The sequence below is a fragment of the Mustelus asterias genome, chromosome 17 (assembly GCF_964213995.1).
Source record: "Mustelus asterias chromosome 17, sMusAst1.hap1.1, whole genome shotgun sequence".
Lineage (NCBI taxonomy): Eukaryota > Metazoa > Chordata > Chondrichthyes > Carcharhiniformes > Triakidae > Mustelus > Mustelus asterias.
The window spans coordinates 58,768,329-58,795,685 of record NC_135817.1 but is presented as its reverse complement, the minus strand read 5'-3'; the positions used below and the strand labels follow the sequence as shown (position 1 = coordinate 58,795,685).

The window sequence follows — 27,357 nt, the reverse complement described above, 5'->3', positions numbered from 1 at the left end:
ACAAGGCATGCAGAATGGGATGTGAATTGCCAGAAATTATTGCGTTAATAACAACTTGTGCTATGAACTTGCTGCTATTTTTCCAGCAAATTCCGAGTTGGTGGCATGTTTGACAGGGAACACTGTCTCATTGATGGAGAATTCCCCACCAATGGTTAAATGCAGGGCTAACTGCACTGGTATCAAGTCATAAGGCCAGTCTTTCAATGTCATTTGCATGATTTGTTTGTCTTATTCTACATTCCTGACAAACTTTATTGTAATTAAATTTGTAAAGTAACAACTCTTTAAATACAGGCATATTTCTCCATATGAACCTTACTGTTGTTACTGTGCCCTTATATTAACCAGCCCTGTTCTCACCATTGCACCTGGCACAAGGGAACTTCTGTTAAGTAATTATAAACAATCTTCACCTATTTTGAGCACTTTATTCAACAAAGACGTGTTTTATATGAACATTATAAAAAGCACAGGATGACAGAGTGGTGTCTGTTAGTTTTCTTTTGCAAGGAAACCCTGCAAAACCTTCTCAAACCGTGAGAAAGTTTGAGCTGCCTGTCAGTTCAGAAATAAAATTGCCCAGTTGCATATTTTAGAGGCATGTCACGGGTATCAAAATTGATAATTTGAGTACTTTTTGAAATTAAAGTTCTCGTCAATCACAAACGTGGCGCCATATGTTCAAATATGTTATAATTCAGGTCAGAAACTCTTAAGATGTTTTATGAAGCCCACCTGGATCATAAGTTTTACACTTTGAATTTGGCTAGGATAAGCATATGTTTCACCTCGGGTATGAATCAAATGACCCACTTAGGGAGCTTTTATCCAACAAAGTTTATTTAAGAATATAGTTAACATGTATAGAAAGAAAATTAGCAATAACCTTTGTCAATTAGAAAAAAACAAAACCATATTAATGTGTAGCCTTTAGCAAATATATCTAAAATGTTCCAATCAAGAAAACTTCCCATAGACAAAACCCTTTCCGCAGGCTTAACACAGCAAAGACTAATGCTCACATGATACTGGAACTGAGTCCTTTGGTTGGATGCTCCAATTCTCTTGGGACTCACAAACGAGTTTGGAGTCAGAACAGCTTCATTTCCTTGGTTGGAGAATTGAAACCCTGACTTCTCGACCTTGTAACTTCTAGCAGCCCTCTGGATACCCCCAGAACAGTTTGACATCAGAACAGTGTCTCAAAACACCAGGGAGAGAAACTCTCCAGGCAAGCGAGCCACCATCAGCAGATTTTCTATTCCAGGAAGACAAGAAGTCTTGCTTTCAGCTAACTAGAAATTACAAAACCAGGGAGTGAGAAACATTTCTTTTGAACTTGATGTCCCTTATAAACTCAAACCGCAGCCAGCCAAACAGAAAATGAAACCTTAAATTCACTCGGAAGGGAAAAATAAACTGTCCAGAACACATGACCTGCCAACCAGTTTTCCTCCGAACAATTCAGGGTCATAAAAGATCCCAGAGTAAAAATAAACACAACCCCATTTAAACCACTGAAGGAGCAATAAAAGGACCCTATAGGCAACTCAATTTCAATTAAATAAGCTGAGGCTGAGAGCTGCAGAGAATATGATTTTAAAAAGAAATAACATTTCTTAAAGGTACATTAACATCACAAATATGACTGGGTGAGTTTGTATTTGTGTTTGTTACTATACAGGGACCTGAAATCATTTATTCAATAAATGAGGTTTTAGCTCTGTGCTGCACATAATGAACTTTTCATCCAAAACTTAGAAGTTCCCACCTGCCTGTGTGTTGTGTGAACAAATACACGAAAATGCCCAGAATTTCAGACCAAAGGATGGTTATGCACAGGGTTGAGAGACAACTGAAGCCTTTATACCCCATGCCTTGTGCATATTCAATGTGACTTTTGAAAGCAAGCCTCCTTGATTTTGTACTATGTTTGACTAACAGTTGCAAGCTTTTGTGGGCTTAAATGAAGAGGATTATTTATTTGTTGACGCTGAAAGTTTAAACACAATGTCAATCACACGTGTGTAGCACACAGGCAATTGTGAGCACACAAAGTTTCAGAGAATGGGACATTTTGACAAGTTGTAACCAAAAAAAATAGTTGATTGTTCATGTGTTTTGACTTGTAAAGATTGCTGCAGACCAGTTAAAGAAAGGAATCTTTTCATCCCTGAATTGTGTTTCAGATGAATTCAAACATCTGGAGTCAATTATTAGGATTATTGCAGATTTCCTTGAAGCGATGCTTTCTCAGCAGATCATAGAGTCAGTTCCTCGTGGCTCCCTTACCATGAGGTCAAGTTTTGTACTGGCAAACTTTTGAGAGAAAAGGAATCTGGCTGAATGACTTTTAAGATTTCACAGGCTCCACATTTTTAAAAGACAAAGACCACACTGCCTTTTTACTGCTACTGTTCTGAAGTTTTGGCTGTTCTCTGCAGACTGCCCCAAAAGCTTTTTTTTCAAAAGGCTGACCATCATGGTTACTTACCATGTGGCGCTGTCCCAAAGATAATGCTGGAGTTTGGTTAGTCAACTACAACCTGCATTATGTTAAAAAGTGTTCCACAGCAACACTCGCAGGCAACGTTTGACAAAAAGCCACATAGCCCGACACTCTGGACACCTGACTCACTGTTGGGCCATGCGGTCGGGGCAGCTGAACCAGCACCAAGGGGGAGCCACACTATCCTGGGAGAGATTCACCTTTTTAGGCTTCATTTGCCTTTTAATGCAACAGTGCAGAAGGACACAGTTGTTGGCTTCACTTACCAACCATGTTGCTTAAATATGATGATTTCTCCGGAGTCAGATAGACTTGGAAATTAGGGTCCCAGTTTCTGAGAATTCTACCTTGTTGCTCAAATAATATAAGCAGCCAAGGGGCCCAAGTCCTTCTAATCGAGGATTAGCCTGTGGAAGGTCAGATTGACTTTGAAATGGTGAAGATCCCAGTCTGAGAATTTCATGCAAAACTATGGCATTGGACAGTAAATTGCATTGCATGTGTAAAGTATGAATATGTCTTAGGATGTTACATAGATTATGTACTTAAATCACAGAAACTAGCCTTTTGATATAACTGACCCGTGCTGGGGTTTTTACTTCATGTGCCTCCTCCCTCCTTGTTTCATCTAACCCCTATTGACCTATCGTTCTTTTCGTTTCTCTCATGAATTGTGATCTTGATCTGGGATGTGTTTCCTGCAGTGTGCTGTGAAAGCAGATTCAGTGGTAACTTTCAGAAGGAAATGGTTAAATATTTAAAGGGGAAGAAAGTTACAGGACTGTGGGGAAAGAGCAGGAGGGGAGTGTAGCTTTAACAAAGAACTAACGGACTGAATAACTTCACACTCTGCTGCATTATCGTTCTGTGTAATGGGAGAACAGATCCTCCTTTTTACCTGTGGGGATTATTTTGAATTTTTAAAAATATCTTGCAAAACATTTTCAAATGCATTAATGTCTTTTGTAAAAAAAAAACGGAACTGTTGAAGATTAAGTAAGACACCAGGTTTATAAACTATCAACCTAGATTGGTTTATGTTTATAAAAAATACAAGTCATAATTTTTATGCTGAATCTCATGATTTTTAAGTTTGGCTTGACTCATGCGACAGTGTGGTTGGAATGTCGGCTATGTTAAGCAGGTTTTGCACATTTCTGAATGTCCATTTCAGAACAGTAGTAAATCATAGAATCCCTACTGTGAAGTTGTACGAACTAAGGAATAGCATGATGGGAAAATTGGTCAGCTATTTGGTACAAAATAAGCAAGGCTGACTCCCCATAACTTTAAGACTATATGAGTAAATAAAACAAAATAAGGTCAGGGATGACAGAGTCACTGACCTTCTGTTACATCAAAGGACAAGATAAGGGTATGAATGATGAGACAAAGGGTTCTAGGAGGTCAGCAAGTTGTGCCATGATTAATGATATTGCTTATGATTCTATTACTGATTGAATTCCTGAATATGCTCTGGTCATGCAAACTGATAATGATTATGTATAAATACTGAACTGATTCTTTGTGTAATTGCGGACTTGAGGAGGAATTAGCAAGTTGTACTAACTGCTCCCTCAACTCAAGTTTCAAGCCAATACTGCATGCAGTCTTTCAAAAATAAAGACTAAGTTATTTAGTCGAAACAAATTTTGTTGAGTCTTTCTATTACAGTCAAGAAGCAGGAAAGTTTCCACTTCAACACTACAGTGCTAAAGGAGGCCATTCAGCCCATCGCATCTGCACCAACATTTCAGCCAAGCCCACTCGCGCCCTATCCCCGTAACCCCGTGCATTTTACCCCGCTAATCCCCTAATCTGGGCAATTTAGCATGGCCAATCCACCTAACCGGCACATATTTGGATTGTGGGAGGAAACTGGAGCACCCAGAGGAAACCCATGCAGAGACGTGAGAACGCGCAATCTCCACACAGTCATCCAAGGCTGGAATCGAACCTGGGTCCCTAGCGCTGAGAGACAGCAGTGCTAACCACTGTGCTTTCCATGAGTCCTTTTTCTGTTTCCCTGACTGGAGTTGGTATGTGCCCAGGGAAGGGTTACAAGATTACCCATTTTAAAAGGTCAGAGCATGAAACACCCAACAAATAGGGTAATTATATTCAATGAACTACATGGAAGAGAACAATATAAAGACTTTAGAGACCGCATGCGTCATCCCAATATAATTTGGATACTGTTTGGTGTGGGTTCAATAAGTTGCATTGCTTGGGATAACTCTGACTAGAAATATAGTTGAAAATAATTTGCGGCCAATTCATCACCAATTGTAGAATTTCCAATTTGTACTCTGTGACTCTGAATAGAGACATCATTCGGTCAGACCAAAGTTCAGTCCCTCTGTTCACAATTGCTATCTTATCGGGTGTCATCCATGGCTCAGTTGGTAGCTCTTTTGTATCTTAGTCAGAAGGTTCTGGGTTCCAATTTTCCTCCAAGACTGACATTCCAGTGCAATATTGAGGGTGTGTTACACTGCTGAAAAGTTAAATTGAAGCTTAATCTGTTCTGGGCAGATGTAAAAGATCCTATGGCACTGCCTTTCATGGCACTTCTGTATCCCTGGCCAACTGCTCCACTCAATTGCCAAAAGCACATTAACTGGTCATTATCACATTGTTGTTTGTGGGAGCTTGATGTGTGCAAATTAACTGCAGTCTTTCCTTCATTCAGTATCCACACTTCAGAAGTATTTCATTAGCTTTAAAACAATTTGGAACATCCGTCCTGTGGTCATGAAGTGCTATATAGTTTCACTGCCACAATCCACATTTCCTATTCCTGACCAGTGACCTTGGTTAAAGAATGTGCATTGGGTAGGGACTTGTTTGAGTTTGGTTGTGAACTGTTCTGTATCCCATTAACACTGGCTGTTCAAACTCCCGCAGGTAAGGTGCCAAAAGGTAGCTGTGGAACAACACTTACGCAGCTACATGAGAAGAAAATTAGAATAACTTGCAACTTGAATAAATCATACGAAGGGTGATTGGATAAAGTATGTGCATGTAAAATTGGCCTTATGGATACTTGTGGTGGCACAGTGGTTAGCACTGCCGCCTCACAGCGCCAAGGACCCAGGTTCAATTCCAGCCTCGGTCACTGTCTGTGTAGAAATTGCACTTTCTTTCCCGTGTCTGCGCGGGTTCCCTCCGGGCGCTCCGGTTTCCTCCCACACTCCAAAGATACGTGGGTTCGGTTGATTAGCCATGCTAAATTGACCCTAGTGTCAGAGGGACTAGCGGGGTAAATGTGTGGGGTACGGGAATAGGGCCTGGATGGGATTGTGGTTGGTACAGACTCGATGGGCCAAATGGCGGCCTCCTGTACTGTAGGCTTCTATGATTCTGCTGTGACTTCTGAAAACGAGAATTTGCTTTCATTTCCATCCCAATTATTTATATCCTACAAATACTGGGGAAGTGATTAAAAATTCCTTAAAGCTGCAGTTGCTATGCGTATTAAAGTTAACACTTTGTGTTTTTTAGTGCTAAACGAATACTTAACTATGAGGATGCAAGTCCAAATCCAAAACGATCAAAATTAGATGAAGGAGCGACTCTTAACAACGGGGAGACCATTAGTGATGCAACATTGGATGACGATATCATCCTTATTGAAGAAAAAAGCACACCAAGACCTTGTCTAACGTTTGACTTGTCAAAAGTAAAACATGAGCACAGAACAAGTACAGATATGACTGACTCTTGCAATGATGACGTGTTGCTCACCACCAATGAAGGAAAAACTGCAGGTACACAAACTGTGAGCCCAGCAATTTCTGTCAAGGAAGAGGACACTCCGTCTGAAAAGCAGAGCGTTGACAGTGGCACCAGTGATCAGAGAGAACAAATTGAGCAGCCTTGTGGTGACATGCTTCAAAGCTTGCCAGGTACCAAGGAAAACATAACTGAAATCAATGAAGAAGGCAGCAGCCAGAATGACTTGCTGAAAGCCATGACTGAAGAGAAGGACCACTATAAAACAAAATACGAACAGTTAGAAAAGGAGCTTGAAGATTTGCGAAAAAAGCAATTTGAAGAAAATGGGCACGATGCCAAAAAAGAGGTCTGCCATCAGTGGACACAGTCTGACTTTATTATTGGGGACAAGGCAGAGACCATAGAAGATTTCTGCAAACTTACAAATGAGGAAAAGGCATCCCAATATGACCTGGCACTGAAGGAAATGGACAAATTAAAGCGACAGTGCCAGACATTGGAGAATTTGAAGTTTGAATGTTTCACTTGTAATCTTAAAGAAAATGATCATTTGGCAAAGAAGGAGGAAGATGAGCTACTCCTGCAGTTGGACAGTATGTTCCGACAGTTAGACAGTTGCAAGTCTGAACGAGATCAGTACAAGGAGGAAGTAAGTAACAAAAATATACAAATGTTTTCAAATTTTAGCATGACGGAAAAATGTTTGTACATTGATCACTTTACTTTGTTCATAACTGTGTAATCAGATGTGGAACGCTTTGCATAAGGAGCGGTTACTCATTTCGTTGAAAGTAAAAACTACGGCTATTTCTTTGTAAATTTCAATTTATTTATCTAACTTACAATGCAGAAGAACCACTGTTTGGTACTTTGTATATCCATCTATTGCAGCTAAGTTCATTTTTTTCTTGTATCTTTTACCTTTTTTCCTTGTTTGTTAATGTCATCTGTAAATGTTGGGATTGTTTCAGATTTAACAGCCATTTCAGGCAAAACCTTCAACGTCACAACCTAGTACAAGAGCAATTTCTTGCAACCTCCTCTTGTGATGCTAGTGCTAATTCTCTATTTATGGTTTCTTGTTACTGATTCACTGTTCAATGCAGAGACATAATCCGACTTTACACTGTCAATTTAAAAAAAAATTTCATTGGATCTGGGCATCGTTGAAAGTTGAGTGTTTTATTGGCCGTACTTTATTGCTTTTGAGCAAGTGGACTGCCCTGAACTGTTGCCGGTGCTCCCACAGTACTAAGAAATTAGGGATGTCAGGAATTTGGCATATTTGCAATGTATTTCCAAGTGAGGATGCTATGATGCAGCTAGTGTTGTTCCCATACTTCTGCTACCCTTATCCTTTTAGGTGATGGAGGTACTAGTGGAGGAGATTGCTGTAGTACATCTCGTAGATGGACATGCTGCAGTTCTGTGCGCTGGTGATGGAGGGAGTGAATGTAATGTGGAGGACAGGGTACCAATTACACAGATTGCTTTATCCAGGATGGTATCAAACCTCTTGATCTATATACATCCAGGCAAAGGGGTGGCACAGTGGTTAGCACTGCTTCCTCAGTGTCAGGTTCAGTTCTGGCCTTGGGTGACTGTGGAGTTTGCATGTTCTCCTTGTGCGTCGGTTTCCTCAGTGCTCCTACTTCCTCCCTAACTCCAAAAATGTGCAGGGTAGGTTGATTGACCATGCTAATTAGTAGCCTAAGAGGTTATAGGGGTTAGCAGGATAAACATGTGGCATTACAGGGATAGGGTCTGGGTAAGACGCTTTGTCGGAGAAGTCGTGCAGACTCGATGGGCCAAATGGCCGGCTTCCGCACTGTAGGGATTCTATGAAGTGAGGAGAATTCTATCACGTTCCTTACTTGCGCCTTGTCGATGGAGAAAGGCTTTGAGAGTTAGGTGGTGAGTTATTTAGCGTAGAATACCAGGCTCTGACTTGCTGTTATGGTTAAAGTATTTACATGGCTGGTCTAGTTAATTTTATCATCAGTGGTGACTCCTAGAGTGTTGACGTGGATGATTCAGCAATGGTAATACCATTGAGTATGATGGAGTGGTAGCTCAGCTGATGACCTGGGCTGAAGCGATTGACCTCCAAAAACCACAACTTCCTTCCTTTGTGCTTGATATTACTCCAGTCAGTGAGAGTTCTCTCAAATGCTGCCTCAATTTCAAGAGCAGTCACACTCCCCTCACCATTGGAATTCTACTCTTCTGTGCTTGCTTGGACAAAGACTACAGTGCGATTTGGAGCTGCATGATCCTGGCAGATTCTAAGCTTAAATTTTGTGAGCGGTTTATTGCTAAGTAGGTGCCATTTGGCACCTCCTTCCATCATTTTGACAACTGAGAGCTGATAGGGCAGCAATAGGCCAGATTCTTCTTTTAGTGAATGTAACATAGCTGGCAATTTTTCATGTTCTGGGTAGGTGCCAGTGTTGTAGCTGTACTGGAACAATATGGCTCAGGGTGCAGTTGGTTTTTGGAGTGGAAGTCTTTAGCACTACAGTCTGTATATGTTCCATATGCTCAGATCACGTTTCTTGATGTTTCAAACTTACAAAGGACTAATCGCAGAGTGGATTAAAACGGCTTTCTTTACCTTGAGATTATGGATTTGAATGCATGACAGGACGTGATCAATCAACCTTGCTCACCCACAAACTCTTATTTTTTGGTCTCCATCTTGTTTCCTCACCATCTTGATTTGATTTATTATTGTCACATGTATTAGCATACATGAAAAATATTGTTTCTTGCGCACGATACAGACAAAGCATACCGTTCATAGAGAAGGAAATGAGAGGGTGAAGAATGTAGTGCTACAGTCATAGCTAAGATGTAGAGAAAGATCAGCTTAATGCAAGGTAGGCCATTCAAAAGTCTGACGGTAGCAGGGAAGAAGCTGTTCTTGAGTCGGTTGGTACGTGACCTCAGACTTTTGTATCTTTTTCCCGATGGAAGAAGGTGGAAGAGAGAATGTCCGAGGTGCTGGCTGCTTTGCTGAGGCAGCGGGAAGTGTAGACAGTTGATGGAAGGGAGGATGGTTTGCGTGATGGATTGGGTTACATTCACAATCTTTGTAGTTTCTTGCGGTCTTGGGCAGAGCAGGAGCCATACCAAGCTGTGATACAACCAGAAAGGATGCTTTCTATAGTGCATTTGTAAAAGTTGGTGAGAGTCGTAGCTGACATGCCAAATTTCCTTAGTCTTCTGAGAAAGTAGAGGCATTGGTGGGCTTTGTTAACTATAGTGTCGGCATGGGGGGGACCAGGACAGGTTGTTCGTGATCTGGATACCTAAGAACTTGAAGCTCTCGACCCTTTCTACTTCATCCGCTTTTTAAAGCTCAGTTTTTTTCCGGTTTGTTCTTGGATGCTTGTCCAAAATGTGTACACTCACCACTGCCGTTCAATTGGCAATCTCATTTTGTATTCACATTGTGCTAACCTTGGTTGAAATGATATTTCCTCCAGCTGCACCAATGATACATGTTCAGAGTGACACAATTCCAGCAATTGAATAGGTTGCATTTGTTTCAGTGAAGACGGTGCAGGTTCATCAAATGGTTATACTGAAACCGGAAGCGTGCTGCTCTGCCATTCAACCTATAATTATTGCTGCAATCCAGATGCAAACACATTTAATTGTGATGGTAGCATCCAGCTTAATACAGTGTAACAAGCATCAGGGAGACTAAGTGGTTGTGTAGGGAAATGGGAGTAGTTTATTCTTCAGGATGTCAGGCTGATGCATGTGAAGGTTCCGCTTCCAGCACTATTACACCAAGTCTGTACGTGCTTGAGGCCAATGCTTATTGTAATTCGTAAGGCATTGATTCAGTTATTTTGTCTTTTTATGACATATTGACTGTCTTCTACTTAGAATTTCTCGTTAAGATTTCTTAGCATTTAATGTTGCCAGACTGTCCTCCAGCAGCATAGTCTCACTTGCTGAAAAGTTGGGTGTGCTGATCCTCTTGTCTGATTTCCCAATCTCCCTGTCGAACAACTCAATGTCGGGACTTTTTCGCTGCACTGCATGTACTGGCTATAGCGATCTGTTCCAGAAATTAGCGTTAGTGTATGGATGCATTTGGAAGGATTCTTTACAAAGTATATTTTTTCTCCCTTCCCTTCTCGACAAAGGCTGAACGGTTGCAAAGTGAAAATGATGCAGTCAAGTTCAAATGGGCAAATCTTTCTAAAGAAGTGGAATGTTTAAAGCGGGAAGCCACTGAAGCACAACAGAGTAACCTTCCAGATAACACCAGGTAAAACATTGAGTTTTTTGGGGTAAGGAAAATTAAACTGTTTAAAATCTTTACATTAGACTTGCAACGATCTGGAAGTTGGAAAAATCCCTGCCCAACTTCAAATTGAAATGAAGGGCTGAGTGTTTCTTGTATGCGATGGATCGTGACTGGAGGGAATTGAGGGTGGAGATTTGACACTGAAGAATGGGATGTCAGTAAAACTGAACAAGGCAAGGTGGATGTACAGTGCTTCCTGTCAGACCACCGGCTATGGAATTATGAATTAACTGGGGAAGGGGGATCAGGGGTGCACTTTACAAATTGATCTCGAGCAGTGAATTGGCAGTAATGGGCAGCACAGTGGTTAGCACTGCTGCCTCACAGCGCTTAGGGACCCGGGTTCGATTCCTGGCTTGGGTCACTGTCTGTGTGGAGTTTGCACATTCTCCCCGTGTCTGAGAGAGGTTTCCTCCGGGTGCTCCGGTTTCCTCCCACAGTCCAAAGATGTGCAGATTAGATGAATTGGCCATGCTAAGTTCTCCCTCCGTGTACAGGAGTGTACCGCCACACACCAAACAGGCGCTGGAGTGTGGCAACTAGGGGACTTTCTCAGTAACTTCATTACAGTTTGAATATAAGCCTACTTGTGTCACTAATAAATAAACTTTTTTTTAAAAAGTCTGTTTTGCTCCCAACTTCAATGGGAAAGAATATTTGACAGGTGTTAAATACATTATCGACTTGTGGGTACCCATTTTACATTGGCTTGAAACCAGTGACAAACGCCGGTTTTTATGAAAGTGGGAGTTCTGGTTTCAGCAGCAGGCAGCAATAGGAATGTTGAAGAGTTATTTATAGTTTTGTTCAATAATATTACAGAACTCTTGCATTTTACAAAATAGTTTTCAAAATTATTTCTCTCACTGCTGATCATATTTGAGAAATAACATCATTTTAAATGTTCTTAATGCAGGGACTGGGGGGAGAATCTTTTAGGAAATTCACAAAAGTCAACATTGACTTCTTGATCTAATTGCGCAAATCATAAAGCAATGGCTGTAGTGGCAGAGGAGCTGTGATTACTGCATGGGGTGATCTAGAGGGTGGTGGATTGGTGCCTGGACGGGGTGTCAATTGAGCCCCAGCACCGCAGCTCATCCAGCTGTCCAGTGGGACACCACCTCAGTGGCTCAGCATTCCGAGGATGAGGGTGGAGCTTTTGGAGGGCACCACTTTCCTTTTGAGTACTAGACCCCTCAGCTTCATCAGCTAGCCAGGTCCAAGTGAGGGCACCGACCCCTGCAGGTTGTCCACTCTTGAGGTAGGGCCCCCAGCAGGTCCCTGGACAACAAAGCCACCTCCACAACACACAGAGAATATATCCAGGGAATTGAGCAGCCTGCCTCCATCTCCTCTGTGGCAAAAGGGGGAACGCCATCACAAAGGATTTCACTGAGATGAGTAATCCAGAGACCCGGACTAATGCTCTGGCAACACAGGTTCAAATCCCACCATGGCAGGTAGTGAAATTTCATTTCAATTAATAAAATCTGGAATATAAAGCTAATGGTGACCATAAAATTATAATCGGATGTCATATCCATCAAGTTCAATAATATAATTTGGAGAAGCAAATCTGCTATCCTTGCCTGACCTACATATCATTCCAAACCTACAGCAATGTGGGTAACTCTTGACTGGTCTCAAGGAATGGGCAACAAATGTTGACTTTACCAGTAATGCCCAATCCAACAAACAATAGAAAATAAACATCATGGAGGTGTCCAAAGGCTGAGGGCGCACTGTCATTTGCTGCACTAATGGTTCAGTGTGGTATTTTAGATACGTTCAGTTGTATTAAGTAAGAAAAAGGATGTGTAAGTATAGCAAGCAAAAACCTTTACCTTTTAATAATGACTGTGAGCAATAAATATACAGAGTTTAAAATGTGTCTGTGCTGTACAATGTCTTTATTATCTTAGCCAACTTGAGCTGTGTATCCATGTGATTCATCAATCCTTCTCCAGCTTGGATCGCAGGGTCTTTCCTTTGCTGTAACCAGCCAGCTACTCTAATCTCCTGGTCAGCTTTCAACCTTGTGGCATGGTCCTATAATGTGAACTGCGTTTGTGTGAGAAGGTTTCTGGTGATGATGGTATCCTTTAGGGACTCTTCATAGTGTGTTCAGGGGCAACCCCTCCTTCATCTCGGGGCATTGCTGTTGGCCTTCCGCTGCCCCCCCGCCCCCCCCCCCCCCCCCCATGGGTGTGCAATTCTTCCTCCTCGTCTGAGGAAGAACTGTATTTCTCCTCATCTTCTGAGTCCAGAACCAACCCCCTCAATGCTAGATTGTGAAGCATGCAGCAGATCACAATCCTTCTGAAGACTCTTTAAGGCACATATTGTAGCGAACCCCCTGAGTGGTCCAGGCACCTAAACCTCATCTTTAGGAGGCCAATTGCCTGTTCTTGTTCGAAGGTGGCTCTCATTGTACCTTTACTGGGGTTGGTTCTGATGATGTCGCGGGGGTACCTCTTATCCCAGAGCATCCAGCCATGCACCAGGGTCTGGATTGAAAGATTCTTCACAACCCAAAGTCCCTGAAGACGGAAGAATCATGGCAACTTTCATGATGGTCCAGGCACAGACATGTAAAAAGCTTTGTGTTTGCAGATGATTTGGATGTTCAGGGAGTGGTAGCCCTTTGTCCCTCTCAGCATTCACGTCACAGTGCCCTTATTGCCACTTGTGTGCGGTCTATAACCCTACTACACAAACCTGAGACTGAAGCAAATTCTCTCTCCCTCTGTGTCTGCACTGCATCATCATCAGTGACGTAGGAGATGCAATCATCCACCCTGGTGCAAAGGACATTGGTAACCTGATGAATGGAGCTGTGTGCTGAGGACTGTGCGATCTCACAGAAATCAAATACGGAGCTTTGGAAAGAGCTGGTCACAGAAGTTAAGGGTCACCATCACCTTCGGGTCATGCCTTTGCTTTTCTCTATGGTTAGAGGTCTTTTCTCAAAAGGTTGCAAAACTCAAGACCAGATGCATCCTCCTCCAATACTGCCACTTGGTCACATTAAGATAACTGACCCTATTCCGTGCAGCCTCGCTGGTGGGTAGTTTCTCAGTATTGTAGTCCTCCTACTCATAGGCACTCAGCATTGTGGTTCCTCCTTGCCTTGGAGCTATCTGTGGCTTGCGAGCGGTTTCTAATCTCTGCCTCTATGTAGTGCAGATGGGCTGGGGCTACTCCCATTGTGGTTAAAGTGCTTTACTGAATACTCAGGGTAATGATGTTGAAGGCATCTTTTGATGGAATTCAGTGCCACTTGCCTCTCCCTGTCAGGTGCTAAACTTAACTTGCAGGCTGTGTCTAGTGCTTCAAGAGTAGCAGCAAAATAATAAGGTAAGTTTGATTTCTGTTTCTTTAGCATCTCTGGCCTGCTGGATTTCTCCACAAATTGGCAGTGGGGATGCAGGCTTAATGGAGTTGGAAACCATGCGGTCCCAACAAAAATGGGGGAGAGGTTAGTAAGAGCAATTCTAGTCTTTCCTCTTAAAATGGGAGATCTGCCGTTAGCAGCAACGGGTTGGTGTTCCCCACATCTCTGACACTCGAACAAGGCTGACCGGAATGCTGAGGGGAAAATCTCATTTTCCCAGGAAAGAAAACCAAGGTGTAGCCATTCCTGAACTGCAACACTCTGAACACCGGCAAAACTTCAGCCCACTGTGTGCCTCAACTGTTGAAATAAGTAACTACTTGTATATTTGCAATTTCATGATTATAAATAGATGCTGATCTTTCCATACTGTTGATCTTTAACGTAGCTCATATTGTCATGAGAATCACTGGGAAGTTTAATACACACTACTCTGAAATCTTTCTGGTGAAGTTTGCTACTTTTTGGTTAGATATCACTAAAAATAAATTGAAAACGTTATGTTATGCAGCTTTTGCCATTTTGCAACACTAAACTAGATTATATATTTTTTTAAATGATCCCGGAAGACTAAAGAATTTTGTAGTAGCATGTTTCCAGATGATGTGTGTTGGCAAATTCCTTCTGTTAATTTTTTTTAATAGTGTCACAAGTAAGGCTTACATTAACACTGCAATGAAGTTACTGTGAAAATCCCCTAGTTGCCACACTCTGGCGCCTGTTCGGGTACATTGAGGGAGAATTTAGCATGGCCAATGCACCTAACCAGCACGTCTTTAGGACGGCGGGAAGAAACCGGTCTGCAGGAATCTGCAAATAAAAATCTGCAAAGACAATCTTATCTGCTATCATTGCACTAAGCTTGACTGAACTGTTGAACAAAGCCCAGTTGTTAATGTGTGACCATTTCATGTCTTACAGCGTGAAACTCCGGTCTCTGCGGATTGGCGTTGCGCAGCTTCTGGTTAATATTATACCTGAACTGGACTTGGCACAAATAAACTATGAAAGTGATGTTGTTGATGAGATTTTGGACCAAGTGTTGTCTGCCAATGCGTCATGAAGACCATCAACTGTTTTATAACATGGATTTATCATGAAGATATCCAATGGATTATGTAACCATATCAAATAGACTTTTGATAAAAAAAACAGAGCTTACAAGTAAGCGAATTATGCACTTCTGTGATGTTTTCTAATAATTATTCAATAGACCAAAAGTGGTGTTGTTTTTTAAGTTGCTATCCTTTAGTCAGTTTACTCCAGCATTGGTGCACAACAGCAATATATTGCAGGCTGACTGAGCATAATTGGACAGTTGAAAGCAGAAGAGTTCAGTCACAGTAAACAGTTCAAACTAGTATTGTTCATTTCTTGACGATTGTGTAAAGTTGATGCATCCTTTTTGATGTATTCATCCAGTTCTTTTGCTCTTGAGGCTAAGACGTTGACTGCTCAACTTTCCAATACGAATTGGGATTAGTAGAATGGGAAGGTATTATGTCGTTTGGTCAATTAGGCATAATTTTCTATCAAAATGAAAAATACAATGACCTTGAAAGAAATTTTGATATTCCTGCAGGCAGTGATTTCATGTGCATTTTGTGGGTCTCTTGGCGAAATAAACACTAATCCCGTATTAATTTCTGTAAATAAGTGTTACATCGCTAACATTTGCAGCACAGAAACATGCTTTCAACCCATGGTAAATTAATTATAATTAGCTCTTCAAGTGTAAATGAATTTTCACCGCTGCTCATGCAGGTTCTACCGTATATCCCAAATTATTTTTGTACTGAAAAAAATGTAGTTTATGTGGTGCAGAACTTGCCTTTCCTTTCCTGGCGATTGGGAAAAAGTGGGACAGTGAAGAGCCAAGGTCCACTCCTAGGAGATAGGTGTGTGTGTGTATAGGTATTTTATAGTTCAAAAAAAAAATTGAGAGAATTTCAATTGTTTGACTTTGAAATGTGCAATTGAGTTGAAGGATTGCCCAAAGCTGTTTTGTTTCTAACCCTATTATTTTTGATATTCTGCAGAAATTTATTTTGTTCCATTTTTCTACGTGAACATTTCTGTATCGGGTGTAACTTAACAATTCAGATGTTCATCTAAAGGCTAAATTCACTGCTCTGTTATTGCCTTTATTTGTCAACATATGTTTTATTTCAAACTTCACTTCTCCAGTTACTCTTTTCAATTGTTAAGAGAAAAAGGGAAAAATTTATAATTGTGTTCAGCGTGGAGAAATTCTACAGTTCTGTGGTGAGGACATGCCTGTTTAAAAAACCTCTTTGATTTATTTGTGCTGCTATCTCTCTTTAGACTCTCGTAACGAGTTCCTTTGGTCCCTATCGTTTCTAATCTTGACCTAATTGGCCATTCGACAAGTGCAAGCCTACAGTTTTACCAGGCAATTCAGTTGCAAAGGGTATCACATCTAAGCCAGTTCCTTTTCTAATGGGATGAACGTGTACTTTTCAGCCTCCTTCTGATTAGTGATTAAGGTTTGAGAAGCTAGCTTTTCATTCTTTCCCGTATAGCCTGCAGGTACTGAAGTTGCTATTCTCAACCATGGCAGCAATGGGGTGCTGCAATCTGCCTCATAAAGCCCCGGCTTGGGCCTTCATTGCATGTGGAGAATTTGGTGAGGGTTGAATCAGTCTTTAATATGATGCCCACTGCGATGCTTGTTGTTCAGGCATACTGATAGGTAACTTCTGCAGTGCCAGAGGCCAGCCATTGTGCGTGTGGAATCCAGTACTCATCCAGAAATCAACGTAATCATAAAGAAAGAGACAGGAGATATATTCCCTGTGACATTCGTTGAAATAAATCCAGCGTCGCTTCATTTGATTGATTGTGGCAGGCTTTGGGGGATGCCCTCACACATTATCACAGGAATTGCATGAAATATAAATAGAATAACCAGTCTGACTTAAATGCAGTAGAACTATGGTTTGGTACCTTCATCAATTCGATATGTTGCTGCACACCAGGTCACAGAAGTCTAGGGCACTTTTTTTCCCCCTGCTTCCTTTGCATGTAAGGACATTTGTTGAGTGCTTCCTGCTAATATCAAACTGGAAATTTTGTGTCGAGGTTACGGTGTATATTTCAATTGTTTTGCTGATAGAATATTGAATTGGATTTTAACAAAAACATGGGGCATTCTTGAAATACTTAACATTCAGTCAACAAATTGGTATGATTTGTTATCAGTACATATTGATGTCCCTTGGAAGATTTAAGTTAAAAACAATTTATTTTTTTAAACTATGTATCATTGGGTCAGAACTCCTAAGAGAGAATTTCTGTAATATTCAAAATTTTAATTCGTGAAAATATACAGTTGTACTGTCACACCACTCTCAATCTCTGACTTAATGTACACGTTCAAAGATATTCTATACCCAGCATTCCTAATATGCCTCTTGATGCACAACAGGCAGTATATGCAATGTGGACATGTATACTTCTACCTTCTTCAGTTAGTTTTTTGTGTTCTTGGGATGTGGATGCCACTAACAAGGCTGCATGTATTATTCATAGTAAGAAGTCTCACAACACCAGATTGAAGTCCAACAGGTTTATTTGGTAGCACAAGCTTTCGGAGTGTTGCTCCTTCTTCTGAAGGAGTGACACTCCGAAAGCTTGTGCTACCAAGTAAACCTGTTGGACTTTAACTTGGTGTTGTGAGACTTCTTACTGTGCTTACCCCACTCCAACGCTGGCATCTCCACATCACATATTATTCATCCCAGTTGCGCTGAGAAGATGGCTATGGGTCATCTCTTTGAACAGTCGTTCTAGGAATAAAACTCCCAATGCATGTTCGATAGGGAAACCCAGGAGTGGTCATGTGTACCTACATCAGAATAGTATGTGACTTGAGAGAGGAACTTGAGATAAGGGTGTTCCCAGAACACTGCTTTTGTCCTTCTCGAGGCCACAGGTGAGGTTATGGTCAACTTATGAACCCAGGTGAGCTTTTTCAGTACATACTATCGATCATACATGCTAAAGTCACTGTGCTAGAAGTGGAGGGGTTGGTTATTGAATCGAGTGGCGGAGGCATTACTCAGGAAAATGGCTATGCCCTGAATGGTGTTGAGAATAAACAGTCGGAGTAGGCTGTATTGTCCCTTGAGCCTGCTCTGCCATTGTGGTATGACGGTCGATCTGATCTTGGTCTCCACTGCACTTTCCTGCCTAGTTGCTGTCACCCTTTCAATGGTAACTCTTGTCATATAGTCAGTGTCTCCTCCACTGCTCTCTGGGGTAAATTAATGCTCCAAATGAAAGTGGAAACTTTAATCACATGCAGGTTCCTTCAGGCTGAAATGATGCCAGGACCCTCGGAGAAGAAATTCCTTCTCTACATCTTACATGTGCCACCCCTTACTTTGAAACACTCACCCCTAGTTCTAGATTCCCCAATGAGGGAAACATCCTCTCAGTACCTACCCTGTCAGCACCACCCCCCCTCCACCCCCCCCCCCCCCCCTCTCTCTCTCTCTCCAGGGCCAATTTGCTCAACCTTTCTTCAAGGCAGCCCCTTTATCTCTGGAATCAGCTTTGAGTGTTGTGTTTGCACTATTTGCAAGAGTGGTGCCTATTCCATTACAGTGCTGACTCTAACTGGGGGGTGGAGAAGCCTTGAGGATCAAAAGGTGAGCAGAGTTCCCAGGATTTGCCCATCTTCTTATAGCCGTTGTGTTGATGTGAATGCCCTAGTTCAGTTTCTGGTCAATAGTCGCATCCAGAATGTATTTCAGCAGTGCAGCTGAAAGTCATGAATAGCTCTCTTTTGTTCAGGGTGGTCATAAATGCCATTCATGTGGTGCCAATGTCACTTCAGATTCAGTTCTCCAATAGGCTGGCAGGCCTGCTTCATTATTCATTATACTATGGTGTAACTTTAGGCATTTTAAGCAAGTCTACTGTACAAAGAAATCTTTTTCACTTTGAAACTATATCTACTCTTATCCCTTGCTGTGCAATATATCACCCTGTCAAGTTAAAAACATAGAAAATATGAACAGGCACAGGCCATTCGGCCCTTCGAGCCTGCTGCACCATTCAACATGATCCTGGCTGATATCTCAATGCCATACTCCAGCCCCTTGATGCCTTTACAGTCTAGATATCCATCTGTTTCCTCAAATATATTCAGTTACTTGGCCTCCACAGCCTTCTGTAGAGAATTCCACAGGTTCACCATCCTCTGAGTGAAGAAGATTCTCCTCATCTCAGTCCTGAATGGCCTACTCCGTGTCCTGAGACTGTGACCCTTTTGTTCTAGACCCTCCAGCCAGAGGAAACAACACTCTGTCCAGCACTGTCAGAATCTTATACGTTTCAATTAGAACCCCTTTGATTCTTCTAAATTCCTGCTGACCCAATCACTCCTCATATGACAACCCTGCCATCCGGGAATCAGACCGGTGAACCTTGGCTGCACTCCCTTTATGGCAAGTATATTCTTGGATGAGGGGAGCAAAGATGCACACAAGATTCCACACGTGGTTTCACCAAGGTCCTGTGCAGCTGCAGTATGACATCCTTACTCCTATACTCAAGTCCTGTTGCAATGAAGGCTGGCATACCATTTGCCTTTCTAACTGCTTGCTATACTTGCATGCTTGCTTTCAGTGGTTGTGTATGAGGACACCCAGGTTCCTTTGTATGTCAACGTTCCCCATCTATCACCATTGATCCCAGCCCATTGCTTGTGCTGTTTATTAACCAACTAGTAGGCAGTTATCAGGGCGGCACAGTGGTTAACACTGTTGCCTCACAGCACCAGGGACCCAGGTTCGATTTCCAGCTTGGGTCCCTGTTTGTGTGGAGTTTGCACATTCTCCTTGTGTCTGCATGGGTTTCCTCCCACAGTCCAAAAGATGTGCAGGTTAGGTGAATTGGCCATGCTAAATTCTTCCTCAGTGTACCCCAACAGGCGCCGGAGTGTGGTGACTAGGGGATTTTCACAGTAATGCAGTGTTAATGTAAGCCTACTTGTGACTAATAAATAAACTTTAACTTTAGGTGTCTTCATTTTTTTGTGAAGTTCAGTTGCCGGGGTGTGGATATGCTGGAAATGTCAGTATTTCTTGCCCATACCTAGTTGCCCTTGAGAAAGTACAAATGGGCTGCTTTGAACTGCTGTAGTCTATATGAGCATCCAAATTAGGAGCAGAAGTAGGCCATTCAATGAAGTCATGGCTGGCCTGATTGTAACCTCAACTCATTCCTATGCACTCCAATACGCACCCGCAATAACCTTTCACCCCTTTGTGGATCAAGAATCTATCTACCTCGACTTCAAATAAAATAAGACTTGACTTCCACTGCTTTTTGAGGAAGCGAGTTCCAAAGGGACTCAAAGAAAAGACCTCTCCTCAACTCTGTCCTAAATGGGTGACCCCTTATTTTTAAAAGGCAACCTCGATATGGTGAAGGTGCTTCAACTTTCTGTTCGGCCAGGAATTCCTGGTTTTTTTTTACCAGCAATAATGAAGCGGCGACTGTATGTCCAAGTCGGGTTATGTGAAACTCGGAGGGAGTTTAAGGTGGCAGTGTTCCTGTACACCTGGTCCCTGTGTCCTTCTCAGGTGGTTGAGGCCCTGGGTTTCTGAGTGCTGCCAAAAATAGTTTGACAAGTTGAGGGTGTGCACAGTGCACACTACAGCCATGGTATGCTGAGGGTGTGATTTGGTCATTGAAGAGGAGGAGGAAAATGGATCAACCAAAATTAAATAAATGATTTTAAACGGTGTCAGAAATAGCAGATAACAGCACTGAAACTATCATGGGGAAAATATAAGGCCATTTCTTTATGAAGTTGAAGTTGGCCTGTCCCATGCTTTTAATTAATTTAATATATTTCTAGGATTTGATGGACTATCGTCCTGAAACCTATCTGAACTTGGGCCTCAGAGTATGTTTGTTTACTTTTTTTCACCAACTTTTGAGTATTAGCAGAAAAAAATGAAGCATAAATTGTATTGACGCATTGCATGTTTTTCGCATTCGACAAGAAATCGCTGACTGGCCTGGTTCTAGTTTGTATTTCTCAATATATTGTAAATTGTATGCATTTTGCGATTTATTGGCAGTTGCACTGTCTCTCCTGAGTATCAGATTCATATGTTTTGAGAACAGTTTTACTTTCTCCCATTATAGATATACTGTTTACTAAAGTTCATGATCTTGTGTTAAGGTTTTACAATCCACTGGCCTCTGCGCCCTTTGGTCAAAATATTGTTTATATTGAATATAGCTGATGTAAATAAATGTAGAAACTTCAAGTGCTTGCTGGTTTTGCTTAGTCAGACCACACAGTGCATATCTCATCTTTACAGGGCTTTCCATTACAGTACTGTTCTTCTAAAATTCAGCTGCTGGCTTAATTTGACTTGTAATCATTGCCTGCTTGTTATCTGACATTTACAGTATACCACAAAAGCTGATCTCTTGGAGAATATCTTCCACTGATGGTCAAATGAAATGTGGGCCGTGTCCCTCATTTTTAAATGATGAAAATTTACTGCTTTCTCCTCTGAATTTGTCTGATCCCAGGTTTACAGTTTCAGACGTTCACTTTGTATTTGCAAGCTATGCACATAGTTGGCTGCCCTGTTTTTAGATTGCAGACGTGTACAGTAGTTCATGACCTTCCGAAAACAGTCTGTTAATTTAAAAAGTTAACTGAAAAGTGGAAATCATGTGCACAGCCCTGTGACTTTGTTAAATGAATGTCAGTGCTGCTACGTCCAAACATTTCATCCATGGATTCCACAGCTTTCAAATGCATCCTAATGTTTTAAGAATAAGTTCAAGATATAGTCCATTAACTCAAAATCTGATCCCTTTAGTAGTGTTTCTACCTTGCCTGGAAGCACAATCCAAATATTTATCATCTTTTGAAGATTTACCATTTTAAATTTACAATTCGCAAAGTTAAATTACTTGTTGCTCATCTGACTGGCTTCAAAGTGATCTGGTTTTACCTGAACCTTGCCTGAGTGATGACACCCATTAATCTTTTTTCTTTCTATGTTGTAGAGTTTGAGCTTTCATAATATTTTCTCCCTCCTAACTACTCCTTGATTCTTGTTAACACTCCACATCTTTTGCAATTAATATACATTGTTCATCTGGTCTGATCAGAACCGAGTATTATATTTCAGTCTGATTAATCTATTGGAAAGCCAAACTTTACATCAACGTTAGGTAATATAATGAAACTAATTGAAATGCACTTTGGGCATTACCTGTGTGGTAAGCTAATGAACAGCAGCCAGCATAGATTGGGGAAGAAAAGTATCCTGGTTGTTCAACCCCCCTGACGTTATTGATGGGGCAAGTTGCTCAGGTACTTTTAACAAAAGTTCTGGACAAAAGGGATGCTCAACCTTCAAGGTTTTGTAGGTCTGCCTGAATACTTGGGTATCAGTGAGGCAGCCAAGGCAAGTCCCTACTTCCACCGATAAACCTTCAACTGCCAGCCACCCATTTCCCAGGTGAGAGGTGGGCAGCCAGGAGTTGGAAAATTACCCCAAATATCCAATCGCCTGGAGTAACAATTAACAAAGCAACTAGAAAGGTAGGGTGCAAGTTGAGGAAATTATGTAGTGCTGAGTGTACCGACGTGAATGTATAAGAAAGAAAATAAGCATAATGCAAAGCAGCCCTCTCGGCATCTGACTCTGCAGTTAGTGTGCACTCTATATTTATTTGATGTTCTGATCCTTTGGGAGTAGCTTGGGTGATCGGAATACAACAGTTTCAGCCTGTTGATGCCACCCAAACTTATAATAAATAAATTGGGAGGGAGAAAGATATGAAAATCAGAAGGCTTCTTGTCACCCGTCTTTCAAACTAATGAGTTGACATACATAGAAACCCCACAGTGCAGAAGGAGGCCATTCAGCCCATCGAGTCTGCACCGACAACAATCCCACCCCAGGCCCTACCCTCACAACCCCCACATGTTTACCCCTTAATCCCTCTAACGTACACATCCTGGGACACTTGGGGGCAATTTAGCATGGCCAATCAACCTAACCCACACATCTTTGGACTTTGGGAGGAAACCGGAGCACCCGGAGGAAACCCATGCAGACACGGAGAATGTACAAACTCCATACAGACAGTGACCCAAGTCGGGAATCGAACCCAGGTCTCTGGAGCTGTGAGGCAGCAGTGCCGTCCCTTGCAAAAGTTTGAAGGCTATTTTTGGTCTTGAGTGAAGAAACAAAGAATTAGGTTCTTATCAATCAGCATCCCTTTTACACAGCCTTTTGTTTTTGTTTTCCACTGACGATGGCTACTGTTTACCTTTTTCCACTTTCATTTTTACTGAAGGCAGACAGATTCCAGCACCGACCCTCCACCCCATGCTGTCCACCAGCCTTGTCCATATTAACTTTAGTTTGCGGCTTTTTGAGGTGCTTTTTCATCAGGAAGGCGATGGCCGAGTGGGATTATCGCTAGACCATTAATCCAGAAACTCGGCTATTGTTCTGGGAATCTGGGTTCGAATCCCACCTCCGCAGATGGTGGAATTTGAATTCAATTAAGAAAAATATATATCTGGTATTAAGAATCTACTCGTGACCATAAAATCATTGTCGATTGTCAGCAAAACCCATCTGGTTCACCAATGTCCTTGAGGGAAGGAAATCTGCCGTCCTTACCTGGTCTGACCTACATGTGACTCCAGAGCCACAGCAAGGTGGTTGACTCTCAACTGCTCTCCAAGGGCAACTAGGGATGTGCAATAAATGCTGGCCAGCCAGCGACGCCCATGTTGAGCAAATAAATAAAATAAATGTGAAAATTTAACCTGACAGTCTATTTCCATATTCAGCTCTCTTTTTAAGTGTGGGGCTGTTAAGTACTGATGCCTGCAAGCCTCCACTCGCCACTCTCTCCAAGTCTAATTCTCACCACTTAGTGCATCTGGCTGAATTTTGCAGATTTTTATATCTACCATACCCAATTTGTTGCTCTAATTTGCTTTCCAATGTCTTCTGGATCAGCGTTTTTCCATGAATGACTTTGTCAAGTCCAAAAAGAATTTGGAGGTAGTTCCATTAGTACCATCTTCAAAGAGGTGCTTTCTTTCGGACTCCATGCTGGTTGATATATTTTGATCTTTGCATATTAATTCAAATTACTATAATTGCTTAACTGAGGCAAAATGTATGTAAAACAACCTTCTGCTTTTTATGATGGGTGCTACTCAAATGCAACGAATCAACCAACTTGGGCTGCTTTAATTTTAGGTGCAAATTTTAGACTTTGAATAGTCTAAAACATTATTTCTTTCATTTTTGTGCTAGAAATGAACAGTGTAGTTTCCTTGAAGTAATTTGTTTGTGCAAAAACAGCATTAATTGCTGAAGAAAAAAACTAGGTATGTGACAACATAAATTTTCATAGAATCATGGAAACCTTACAGTGCAGAAGGAGGCCATTCAGCCCATCGAGGCTGCACCGACAACAATCCTATCCCAGATTCTATCCCCCACAAATCAACACATTTACCTAGCTAATCCCCCTAATCTACCTGGGACACTAAGGGGCAATTTAGGATGGCCAATCCACCTAACCAGCACATTTTGGGAGAAAAACTTCAATTTCTAAGAGAATAAAGGTTTGTGTGGAAAAGAGGTGCAGCAGTAATTAAGTAGAGAGGTCTTAATTAGTTTCAACAAATGCTAAATCATGGAGATTACTCGTGTTAAATTATTTCTGTACTACTCTTCCATAGGTGGAAAATAAATGAAATATTGGAAGATTTTGAGGAGCAAACACAATAGCTTTAAGTTTAATTTAAAGATGTATAAAAGTGGCTGAGGAGTGCATATTAAATATTAGCACATACTGACTCACTATTTCTCAAGGTATTTTGACAGAACAGTATCATCCACAATGCTCAAACAGACTCGTGGAGTAGCTCTCCCAATCTAATCTTCTGCATTTTATTTTCATAGATTTCATAGAATCCTACAGGGCAGAAGGAGGCCACGCGGCCCTTCGAGTCTGCACCGACCACAATCCCACCCCGGCCCCACCCCCACAACCCCATGCATTTACCCGAGCTACTCGGGTAAATGCAGACTACCCCTGACACTAAGGGGCAATTTAGCATGGCCAATCCACCTAACCCACGCATCTTTGGACCGTGGGAGAAAACCGGAGCACCCGGAGGAAACCCATGCAGACACGGTTTTGTCGCAAGTGACGTGTCACAAGGTGCTTTGAATGTATTTTTCTCTTGTTCTCTGTTGATCTGTTATCTGTAGTTCATCTTCCTGAAAGAGAAAAAGATTAGCAAAACACTTCATAAAGAAAATGCAGCAGGCTAGTATTAATAGTGTTCTCAAAATGTTAATATATCTCGTTAAGAGTTAATGGTTTAATTCAGGGGAAATTGTGTGATATGTTTGGTTGCCTCATAGTATATGAAAGATTGTAATATTCCGTGCAGATTTTAATGAGAATTTATGAATGTATTGGAATATTTGTAAACCAAGAATTTTCCATTAAAAATCTTTAAAGTATCTGTACTTAAGCATTTTATACCTTGTCTTGCTCATTAAATTTCAATTTTTGCAAAGGCTGCAGTTTAATTATTTAAACATTTTTGGGGGACTGTGATGGAGGGAAAGTTGTAATATTTTGGAGTTAAACATAACCATTTCATTTTCTCGGTGTTGTCCTGATGGTGCAGAACTAGCTTAACTGTGAGCACTGATAGGGACCTGGTACTTGAGCAGTGATGTGATTTGGACAAACAGTGTAGATGCACAGCAGCATGAAATAATGACTAAATAAATCTATTGCTGATTGAGGGATAAATGTAAGCCGCAGTACTGGAGGGATCCTCTGCTCCTTGTTGAATAAAGATATGAGATCTCACCCGTGAGCATATCTGCCCCAAAATGGCACCTCTGACAATGCAGCATTGAAGAGTTAGCATAGACTTGGTGTTCAAGTCACAGGAGTGGAGCTAAAGTTTTAAACTTTATTTATTAGTGTCACAAGTAAGCTTACATTAACACTGCAATGAAGTTAGTGAAAAATCCCCCAGAGTATCATAGAATCCCTCCAATGCAGAAGGTGGCCATTTGGCCCATTGAGTCTGCACTGTCCACAATCCCACCCAGGCCCTATCCCCATAACCCCACTTATTTACCTGATACTGAGGAGCAATTTAGCATGGCCAATCAACCTAACCCGCACATCTTTGGAGTGTGGGAGGAAACCGGAGCATCCAGAGGAAACCCATGCAGATATGGGGAGAATGTATAAGCTTCACACAGACAGTGACCCAAGGCCGGAATTGAACCCAGGCCTTTGGTGTTGTGAGGCAGCAATGCTAACCACTGTGCCACCATATACTTATGCTGTGAGTGCAGCAACTGAGCCACATTAACATCATAGTTGATCTGGAGGATATGATGTGTTATAGATCATTGGAAGGCCAAGTTGCTGTGGTAGCATGCACATTGTAGACTAGAGCTAAGGATAATGATTTATTTCCTTGTGTGGCTGACCAGAAATCTTTCCCATCCTTACCATCGACGTGTGTTATGAATATATCATCTTTGACAAGTCCTGGGGTGGCACTCAAACCTGGAACTTCTGTTGGAGGAGGGATACTACCCACTGTACCACAAAACCACCAATTGTTGCTGTTTAGTGAACTGGGTTTCTCTTCTATCTGATGAATGCTGAGGGTGGGTGTTGTAGAAGAGGAAGAAGCAAAATAAAAACTTACCAATGTCTGGCCAAGATTGAATTGTCTTCATAAAATATTGGCTCGATGAAATTTGTCAGTATTTGGAGGTTGTTTTTATTGTGCAGAGAGAGTTGTAATGGTTAAATGATAAGCTTACACTCAATCATTTTTGAATCTTGTCACCCAGTAATATTTGAGAAATTTTTAGGACAGATTTATTTTCAGTTGTTGGTAAAATGGCATCTCATATGAAGACCTAGTAGTTTACTATTTTTTCATCAGTGATCTTTTGAGTTGAGTAGATCGGAAAATAGCCCAGAACATAGGAATTAGGACCAGAAGTAGGCAAATTCAGCCTTTTGAGCCTGTTCCACCATTCAATCAGATCATGGCTGATCTCTCCCTGGTCTCAAATCTACCTCCCCACCTGTTCCCCATTTCTCCTTATCCCTTTTTTAAATTAGAAATATAGCTATCTATTTCTTGAAACAATTCCAATCATTTCTTGAAGCCATTCCAAACCCAATCCATCACGCAAACCAGCCTCCCATCCATTGACTCTGTCTACACTTCCCACTGCCTCAGCAAAGCAGCCAGCATAATTAAGGTCCCCACGCACCCCGGACATTCTC

General features: G+C 41.6%; 1 protein-coding gene across 3 annotated transcripts in view; it reads left to right on the top strand.

Annotated features, from left to right (window-relative positions):
- morc3a (MORC family CW-type zinc finger 3a) overlaps window positions 1-25,597 on the top strand; it is a 67,259-nt gene extending 41,662 nt beyond the window's left edge. For 2 of the 3 annotated variants that reach the window (XM_078232770.1, XM_078232771.1), the window contains exons 17-19: window positions 6,017-6,899; window positions 10,411-10,535; window positions 14,893-16,102. In XM_078232770.1, coding sequence (XP_078088896.1) covers window positions 6,017-6,899; window positions 10,411-10,535; window positions 14,893-15,034 — 1,150 coding nt within the window. In that variant the 3' untranslated portion in view covers window positions 15,035-16,102. Of the gene's footprint in view, window positions 1-6,016; window positions 6,900-10,410; window positions 10,536-14,892; window positions 16,103-24,974 lie in introns of those variants that run through there. The other variant, XR_013499921.1, reaches the window with a different exon arrangement.
- The last annotated feature ends 1,760 nt before the right edge of the window (window positions 25,598-27,357 follow it).